This window comes from Nicotiana attenuata, chromosome 4 (assembly GCF_001879085.1).
Source record: "Nicotiana attenuata strain UT chromosome 4, NIATTr2, whole genome shotgun sequence".
In the NCBI taxonomy this organism is placed as follows: domain Eukaryota; kingdom Viridiplantae; phylum Streptophyta; class Magnoliopsida; order Solanales; family Solanaceae; genus Nicotiana; species Nicotiana attenuata.
Window position 1 is genome coordinate 8208422 of NC_031992.1, and position 10799 is coordinate 8219220.

The window sequence follows — 10799 nt, forward strand, 5'->3', positions numbered from 1 at the left end:
TTTTTTTTTTTTTTTTTTTTTTGTATTTCTTATCGGTTTATCGATAAACCGGTTAACCGGTTCAATAGGAATTTTGGTTGACCGGGTTTGATCGGTCCGATTAACCGGATCTATTTAGGTGAACGGACCAACCCCCCTAACCCAGCCCACCCGGCCCCTAACTACCGGTCCGGGCCGGTCGAGTTTCAACCGATCTGGGCCGGTCCGGAAACGGGTCAACCCGGCCCGTTTGACACCCTTAATGGTTACTTATATTATCTGTCGATTAACTTTTTTTTATCCGTACTAAATATGGATCGGATCAGATAATTTATCTATTTTTTCATTATCCGTTTTTGATCCCAATTATATCCGACTTGGCCGCTCGTTTGCCACTCCTATTGGTGCGTAAGATTGATAGTGGTATTAGTAACAATTGTTGGACTAATGCCACCAATCAAAGCCTAGGACAGGAAGAACATGATTTATTAATACTAATATTGAGAAAAAGCCTAGGACGGCACAGCTTGCTTTTATGAAGTGTCAATGCAACTATGCAAGTGTCAGCGCCGAGGTTGATGCGCACCACCGACCGTGCCCGATATCATAGAATTTGATTCCCTATCCCAAGGGTTCTAAGGAATTTGCACCTTTTGCATGTCGTCTATATATCCACGTTTTCTTCTTTCCTACCGCTAAATAACACTCAAGACTGTATACCGTCAAACTTTTTCACAACACTTTTCCATGATAGAGTTGCATATGTTCTTGATTTCTCGTATGTCCTATTATTATATTGTCTATTCATAGGTCTTAAAAAATATGTAGGTGATAAAGTTTATTTCGTGATATTATACCGAATGCATATTAATCTTATGACATTTCGAAAGATCTTATTGACTTACTTCATTATGTATTACATTCATTTATACACGTATATTGACCCATGACCAGATGGCGTTATAACGCACATATTAAATGTATATGGGGTATGGGAAAATGTTACGACGTTATTACACACCACCACCTGATCAGATGATATAAGTTGATGATTTCACCCACAGAGGCTGAGATGATATGACGGGATGCCCCCAAAGGCTTGATGATGTTATGTACGCATATCCATATGCATGATATGACACTTATACGCATAGCATGATATTATAAATGTTTCATGATTTACAGAGCTATTTAATCTTACAGGTTGAGTCCTTTACTCCATGCTTGTTTCATATCTTTTATATACTGCTTTTCATGCCTTACATACTCGATATTTTATTTATACTGACGTCCTTTTTATCTGGAGACACTGCGTTTCATGCCCGCAGGTCCCGATAGACATGTTGATAGTCCTTCTAGTAGGCTATCAGATTAGCGGAAGGTGTTGGTGCACTCCACTTGCTTTGGAGTTGCCTATTTGGTCAGTATGCTTTGGACATGTATTGATTGGTATGGCGGAGCCTTCTTCAGACCTTTATGGCGTTTATGTACTCAGAGGCTTGTAGACAGATATCATTCATATGAAAGATTGTATGGCCTTTGTCGGCCTATGTTTTGAGTGTACAAGCGATCATTTTGGTCTTATATGCCCGTATGTTACATGTATAAGTTTGTATACCATGTTGAGTCGTCCTATGTTGAGTATTCTCTTATGTTTAATTCTAGTTGTCTCATGACGGTCTTTCCGGCTCATACAACCATGATAGTATGATAAGGATACATTACGTTGGTATTAGGTAGAGTTAGGCACCGGGTACCCATCGCGGCCTTTTGGTTTGAGTCGTGACATGAGCTGTATGACGTATCCAAGCAGGCAAACACCTGCCCGGGTTCTTTAAGTGATTGCAACGATTTGTTTGTTAATGTAAACATAACGTTTGATGAAATACTAAAATCATCTATACTTTACAAAGAGTAATTCATCTGAAAACCCTTCTTCAATTACTGCAATTGACACATTAAATCGCTTTCTCAAGGAAAGACCATAAGTGCATCAGCAAGTTGAAAACTTAAAATCATCCTGCAAGCGGTCTAGCATTGCTACAGATTTGGTTTTGGAGTGATTTTGCAAAACACACGACTTGTATAAATTTCAATCAAAAAGCCGAATGGACATATTCTTCAAATTGTAGCTTTACCAACTTGTGAAAGAAGTTGCATCATAATACCAAACAAAAGGTTGTAATCACATATTCTCACTTTGATCCCAAATTCCAAAGGTAGCAAATCAAGCACATGAAAATGACCTCAAACTTTGTACCTATGGTTTTATACATATTCTCTACCCCCCCCCCCCCTCCCACACCCACCCAACCCAACCCACCCAAACCGACAAACACCACCCCTCCTTTCTCCATTTCTTTTTTTCACTTTTTCTCAAGGCTATAATAGAAACACAGATTGCTATCACTAGCAAATAAAAGTTTACCAAAGCTTATTCATCTCTTAGCTGGGCTTAAAAAACCTGAGTTTAAGTCCATTATTGACCATACTCCAAATACCTCCAATGGAAAAAGCCAAGCTAAAAGCAACTCCTAACCATCCAAGGATCCAGTTGAAATACCAGTTAAAGCTGTACTTTGTAGGCTTCTTTATTAGAACCCACATGAAGCAAGGATAAGCAAATGTTACCGGAAGTGTGAGTCCTCCTAACAATCCTGCAAGACTTGACAGGAACGGTAGTGCCACTCCAATAAAGAACGAAACGAATCCAAAAAATATTCTGAATCCGGATCGGACCCAGATTGAGCATGGTCGGTTGGTACGGCTGGTGTAGCCTGCTTCAAAACTGTCGAATGCTGGCATTGAGTATATCTGGAAGCTACTTAAGCAGTTGAACACGACTAAAAGAAACGTCATGGCTAGAAGTCCTCTTGGAATATCATGAATGTGAAAGGCGTATAAAGCACTTAACATTCCTCCCGATGGCATCTGTAAGGGAATTAAGCAAGCAATCAAATCAGAACTAAGGAAAACATATATTGTCTGTGCAAAAGGTGGAATATACACCATTCTACCAAGGATAAATAGCACATGCAAACAAATACAATAAGAAAAATGTTTCTGTGGGTAGTAAAGTAGCAAGTCTTCCAGAAACAACGTCTCTATCTTCACAACGTAGGGGTTTACGACTGCGTACTATCCTCCCCAGACCCCACTTGTTGGAATATACTGGGTATGTTGTTGTTGTTGGTAGTAAAGTAGCAACTTGACTACCAATACACGTACGATAGTTTGGCAAAGCTTTATCACAAGGAAAAAATGAAAAATTTTCCCTACTGTCAAAATAATGTGATTGAATTTAATACTTATTAACACCAATTCCTAGTGTATTGGTGCAAATACACGGAAAGATAGCCACTTACAAGGTTTCCATAAGCCCAGAAACCTCCAATTGCAATAGGGAACAGGCACATGGCTATGAAGAAATATGCAACTTTTGCTCCTTTCCACATTGGCACATGAGCTGGGTGCTTGAAGGTTGATGGCATTGTTGCCTGCAAAATGACACAAAATGAAGTTAGAAATGTTTCTTTACACTAGTTACAGAGACATATTGTGCATACGCATGCCGGAAAAAGAGTGAGAAAGTTTACCTGAATTTCTAGAACTAAATTGTGCCCTCTAAAAGTAAATGCTATGATACCCATGGCGTTCAGGACAGAAAAGAGAGAAGCTGTGTAGGAAGGCAATGAAATGGGTTCATATGAAATCAAAGGTGGTCTTGGTTGGCTTACAGAGAGGACCCATGCCATAGTGGCATATGTGATAGCTGTCACTGCTCCAACGAGGGAGAGTCCAGCAATCGAGTTCAGGTTCGGGAGTTGGGATAGAACAATGCAGAGGGAAGTGAAAACCAGATACCACTCAACAGTTGTTAAAGGATTGGATGAACAGAGCGGACCACAAACAATTTGAAAGAACAACTTCATGGTTTCACCTCCTACGAGAATCAAAGCTGTCGCAGTCCCTGCAGATAGGTAAACAGTAGGGAAGAGAGCAAGCCAAACACCCAGTCTTTCACCTGAAAATGCAAGTGAACACAATGTTGGCAATGTTAGCAAGTAAAGTGAACTATGTTCTTGTCCTTTCCCTTAAATGACAAGAAGTAGGATTTATATAACTCTATCAACTTTCCATGGATTTTACTGGTTACCAATAATCAAGTACTCTTCCCCTTTCAATTATATGACGGTGGTTGACTAGACACCTGAGTCTAAGATATTCATTTTGATTTATGTATATTATATTGTTAGTGAAAGAAAATAGTAAAATAAAGGTTAAAAAGTTAGCTTGATATAAAAAACATCACGTCAAAGATTAAAGATCGAAAAATTTAATGAATTTAATTCTTGGAAGTTGTGAAAGTTGGATAGCAATGGAATTGCGCCATACCCTTTGATACAACCCAAAATGAAATCAGTTTTTCGCATCAGATAGGTGAGCTTCGAGCAGGTTAAAGGAATAAAAAGGAAAGCAGAGGTAACAGAGAAAGAATTTTGATCTGACATGTAGCTTTGAACAGTTGGTTAGCTGAAAATTTAAAACTTGATTTTCTTACCAAATGCAGCTTGCGCTAGTTCCACGTATCTATTGTATCTCTTCCCAGGAACTGCTTCATGCAGCTGAACCAAGATCCATAAAGTATAAAGTTGCCAGAAATAAGCTATAGTTAAGGAAATTATTCCCCAACTCCTGCATTCAGAAGGGAATATTACTGAGTCAATTCTCTGAAGAATATTATTAGCGCATCAATTATTTGACACTACGAATTCCTCATTACCAAATGCTCCTATCAGAAGACTAGAATTTAAGAGTACCTGGTATATTCTGGCAAAAGATAAATATAATGGAAACTTAAAGACATTGAATGGAAGCTCAGTTATTTAAGAGTCATACTTCAGAGCAATTTATATGTCAAAGTGGTAGGTCAAAACCTGCCAAATCAACCATACTGGGGCCGCACCAAAAGTTAATTCACATAGACAACAGAAAACAACCTGCCTATAATAATTCCTAGCCCAAATTTCGACTAAATTGCTGTTTCAGGAATTGAAAAAGGAGAAGTACTATAACAACGGCAAAAGACTAAAAAAATTTAAAAGGGCTATATGGTTCAACGACAAAAGTAGGACAGCACAAGATATTTCATAGGCACACCTCACGAGTCAGCTCGAATCATAGATGATAAAACACATTTGGTATTTAAGTGCAGAAGGGTAAAGAGGCAGACATGAATTTGTAGGTCACTTATAAAAAGAGAAGCAAAATATATCACGTAAACATGAATTTTGAATATGAACTCATTGTTAAAACATCTTCAGATTAGGGAAATCCATATATATTTGTGAAATGATTTTGACTAACAACTACGAAATTTCTCATCCATATACTACATTAATTCCTTTCATACAGTTGTCGCTTCCAGATGAAATAAGTAATTGGACAATTACGTGTAATTGATTTTTTTAATAACTTGATTGTATAAAAATACTTGCAGGTAAATGTATATAACTTAAACCCTTTTGTGCAGCATGGGCCATCTTTGCAAAAGAAGGTGGACTAAATGAGTACACCATTCAGCACAATGTAGCAGCCAACTGTCTTAATTCCCAAAAGATGAAAGCAAAATAGTGAAAGGACCCAGTTGAAGTAGCATTTCTTATGAAAAAGCAAAAGTAGTATATATGCTGAGAATTGGCTCAATTATCTTTTTTCTGATTTCATTTGCAAACAATGATGAAAGTTGAGAAAAGCAAGAAAAGTAAATGCATAGAGACAGATATAGAAGATTTCTTGTTGGTCCACAACAGATAATTATGTTAAACAACGTATCAATAGATGGTGGGGGGACCAGTAATGCACTATAGTCAATCAAAGTCTGTATTTTCAAAGATAACTGATATGCATTTAGAAAAGCAGTACTTAGAGGTCAAACAACAGCAGAAAGATCAAGACTTTCGAGATTGAAGGTTTGCTTTGAAAAAGTGTATGAAGCAATAATGGGTTTCCCATCAACAACAACAAACTTAGTGTAAGGTAATGTGTACGCACCCTAGCTTGTGAAAGTAGACAGGTTGTTTCCGATGGACCCCCAGCTCAAGGAGCAGTGAAAATGAAGTAATAAACGGTAGCAACAACTCAAGTAAATCTACTCATCTCCAATAAGCAGATATAGATCTTCAAACCAACAACACAGCATCTTTATTCCACAAAGAAATGTAAAAAGATCCAAACTTTAACTATAACAATAGCAATAACAAGCACCAAGCAGATGGCACAGAGATAGTTCTTCAAACCAACATGGTAGAAACTTCAAAGACAAACCATAAAAAGCCCAAAAATTGTTGTTGAAAAAGCAGTCAAAAGCAAGCAGCTTTTCAAGCATTTAAGGGCAGCCTGGTGCACTAAGCTATCGCTATAAGCGGGGTCCGTGGAAGGGCCGGACTACAAGGGTCTACTATATGTTGCATTTCTAAGGTACATATAATCATATAACAAACACTAAATTCCACAAAAAAAAATGTGAAAAAGATTCAAACTTTAATCATACCAGCATAACAAAAGCAAAAACAAGCACCAAACATATGGAACAGAGTAATGGGACTAAAACACTAGGACATGTAGTTCAACAAAATAAAAGCTACAACAAGAATACTGAAGCATCTATTATCACATCACAATAAATTCCACAAAGAAATGTAAAAAAGATCAAAACTTTAACCATTTCAGCAATAGAAATAACAAGCACCAAACAGATGAAACAGAGTTAAAGAACTAAACATTAAGAAGCTTAAAAGCAATGGTAAGAACAATATCCAAGCATCCATTATCAATAAAGGCAGCCAGATGTACTAAGCTGCACGGATTTGGGGAACGGCCGTACCACAAGGGTCTATTGTAGTTAGTCTTAGTATGCATTTTTGCAAGTTCCGCGAAAGAAATAGAAATAGAAAGAAAGGGTAATAATACCATCCAAGAAAGGAGAAAGCAACAGGCAAGACCAAAGCTTGAAACCCAATACCAGCATTGAGATTATGAAAAGCAGCATAGTGAGCATTCCCATTACGAGACTCAGTAATAGGAAGCCAAGCATCTTGAGGATTGAGCTTAGTCAAATGCCCAACTTCCTCTAAATAACCTTTCATATTAACCAACACCCTTTTCATTGGAGTACCAATAGGGCTCAAGAACCTAGGCGAAATAAATGAAGTTGGTGTCCAAGATTTAGCATCTTTATTAGAAGCTCCAGTTGATGTATGTCCTCCCCTAGGTGATCTTTGACCTGACGGCGTTAGAATCTCAGGCGTTGATGCACGTGGAGTTGCTGGTATTGAAATGAGTTCAGTTTCAGGTCTTTCCTCCATTGCTACAACTCAATCAATCACTCAAGAAAGAAACAGAGTATAGTGTTTTGTACGAGAAAAGGTGGAGTGGAGTATTATTTGTGGGGAAAATGGCTAAATGGGTCCTTTTTCTTTTGTTGTTTAGTTATTGGGACTTCTGTTTTGGCTTTTTTCTTGTCAGAGTTTGAGAGACTTATTGGAAAGGAAAAGAGGTTTGAAATGAAAGAAGAATATTATAAGACTGAGACTGAACTGCACATGCAATGTGTGTGGGTTTGTGCAGCAGCAGTCAAGAAGAAGGCGTAATATTGGCCGTTTGATGAGTTATTTGAGCAGCAATCTCGAGGTGGTGGTGGGCTTTTTGGCTAGCCACGGCTGGTTGTTTTGGGTGGTGCTGATGTGAAAATAAGGCTTTGATTTTGGTTGACAGTTTGATGAGAAGAGAGGAAGGTGTGAGCGAGAGTGAGACTGAACATAGACTTTAAACAAATATTTAAAGGAAATAGGTTAAGGTTTTCACATCAAAGTATCAAAACCAATTTCTCATATTTTAGGACTTGGCAACACTTAAAAACAAAAAAATATATTTTTTATTCTTATGTTGCAGTTTTAAATGCAATAGATTTTTGTTTTATTTTATTGATCATTAGATTACAGCTGCATTACTTACTTGGTCTTACAAATTATAAATCTTATATATGTTCCTGTATAGGCCAAAATCTGTCCTAAGGAAATTTAGCGTGAAGCGGCATTAAGGAAAAAGATGCGGTCGAGGTCGAGCAGGAAGCAGTGTGATTTGTGACCGGTATGTCAACAATGGTCGAGGTCGAGCACCAAGGCCAGAACAGTAACGGCTAGTTTTGTAATAAGATAGTAAATTGAATATTCTTTGCCCTTGTACTATGAGAGTTTGTTAGGGATATGTCTCATACAAATAGAAAGAGGAACAATAGTGTAGGGCATGTAACATTGACTTGATAAGAACACTTTTCAGAAGAAGATTACAAACTTTACCTTTTGCAATATTCTTGCACATAATATCACACACCTCTCCGTCAGATCCGAGAATAGTTCTAACATTCGAGGATTTGTGTGTCATTCATCATTGTCATAAGGAACAATCACCCACCTCATTTATTTTTGGGTGAATCGTTCTACCTATTTACATTAATGTCATTTATTGCTTGATATTCCTCCATTATTGCTCACATCTTTTAGAATATTAAATGTGCATTACTTTTAGTTTTCCACCGACTTTATCTTACATAATCCATGCTGTCAAGTTCTAAATCTAGGAGTATTATCATTAACTAGGTTTAACCCCTCATTACATAAAATTAAATAGTTTAACCGAAAGTTTATATTTTTGATCAAACAGTTTCTAATTACTAATTTCCGATATCAATTAATGTAATTTACGTATGTCAACAATAAATGTAAATCATTTACTGACCAAATTCATAAAGCTTTTTAGTTATTATTTTTATTTTTTATCTCAATAACAATATAATTAGAGACGGAGCCAAGATTCAAACATTATGGATTCTAAATTTTAGAATGATGATTTCAAATGCTAATAAATGGATTCTAAATTTAATATTTACACATATTTAACAAAAAAATTAAAGTAAATACATTATTTAAATAAGAATTACTGAATTCGAGCAAATTCGTACCGGGGCTTCTAGCTCCACTCAACACAACTTATATATGAATATAGAAGATATGAGAGGGAGAAATAATGATGAAATGAAATAATTGCTAGCATGCTAAATTGCTAATCGGGAGAGGTGATTAAAGAGATTTATGTAATGCAATGACTGAATTTCATTACTAATATTATAGAGAACTTGCAAAAGTTATATCAATCTTAGGCCACGTTTTATATATTCACATTATCCTTTTTATCCTTTAAGAACTTTGTACATTATCTTCTATTTGATTACTTGTTCTATGCTAAATCACTAAGAAAAAATTAAAAAAAGATTTCCAAATAGGCGTAATCAATTTGAACACCTAACTATGATATATACCTTATTGGAGTAGATATTATTAGCGTTATATGGAGTTCAGAAATTTCTGAAGTTTGATGTATGAATATTAAAATCTGTGGTACTAACATATAAACTAAACAGCATGCGCGTGGATTGTTGAGGACAACCATGTAAGCGAGACATTCAATGTTTTTTTCTTCACTATCCTCTACTGCTAGTTTGACCAGCAGCGGTAACGGATACCCCACTATACCCATATTCTTTCCTACTATGTAGTAACTTTTTATTCACAAATCAAGAGATAATTACTCAGTTTTATTTGCATAAAGTTTTAAAAAAATACGTTTGAAATTTGTGGTATTTAACAATTCTTGACATTTCTATGACGATAAAATTTATTATTTTTTCTTAAACAAATTACAAACGAAAGGGCGTCACATATAATGAAATGAAGGGAATATTGTTGAGGTTTTAAGCTAAATAGGCTTAAAATAGGGTGAATGGGAAATGAAGGGAAAATGAAATATTTGAGTTTCATTTGAGATTCCCCCTTCCCATATTGGAATAGGAAAAGGTTTTTGATGGGTATATATACAATTGCTCTTCTTGTAGCTCTTAAAGAGTTAAGAAGAAGACAAGCCTCGCGTCGTCGCCGCTCGAATTCGGATTCGGATTCGGATTCAATTCCCGGTTTATTATTGCGTAAATAGCCATTTAATTATGTTACAGCATTTTATGTTATGGCCGTTTTACATAAACAGCCATTCTGAAGAGTTGCATCTCTTCAGTTTTGAGCTCGACATTGGCTATAAATACATGTCCATTCTCTCAGATTTTTCATATGATTTTCTGAGTTCTCCTCCTTTCTTCTGCATTGTTTCATCTTCAAAGAAAGCAACAGTAAGTGTGATTTGCTACCGAACTTTGTGTTCGCTGAAACACTGGGTTTGAAGTACCACTATACCAGTGTGTAATTCGTTCTATCCTGGGAGGAAATAATCCACAACCTTGGGTACTAGAAGGGGGTTAAATTCCTTAAGGAAACACTGTAAATTAAGTGGGCTCGGATTAATTTCTGTTTTGTTTATATTTCTGTTTATATGTTATTTTATTTTCTCCAGAATTATTTTACAAATATGGTATACTAACAAATATAATGTTTACATCTTCATTTTTTTATGACTTTGTGAAGAGAAAAAGAGACTAATTCACCGTCATTGTCGTCCCGATGCATTTTTCATTCATTTCAAATAAATACTCAATATACATTGCATAAATTCTTGAAATATTGCATAATCTTTTAGGTATTAGTTCCAATTTCCATCCGTCCCTATATAATGCTATAATGACTTTACAAGAAATATAATCATATCTCATTTCATAAGGATAAGGAGATTCCTTTGCCTAGCAAAAATTACAATATATTAGTGGTCTCGCAATGATTTTGTGTGCCTTAATTGATACATATGGTCCCGACAAC

General features: G+C 36.2%; 1 protein-coding gene across 1 annotated transcript; it reads right to left on the reverse strand.

Annotated features, from left to right (window-relative positions):
- On the reverse strand, positions 2304-7816 carry LOC109224934 (lysine histidine transporter-like 8). Its single transcript, XM_019389507.1, has 5 exons — positions 6952-7816; positions 4541-4674; positions 3576-4003; positions 3345-3476; positions 2304-2910 (listed from the first exon to the last, which is right to left on the reverse strand). Exons 1-5 carry the CDS (start codon positions 7344-7346, stop codon positions 2425-2427), a joined length of 1575 nt encoding a protein of 524 aa, XP_019245052.1. The 5' UTR covers positions 7347-7816; the 3' UTR covers positions 2304-2424.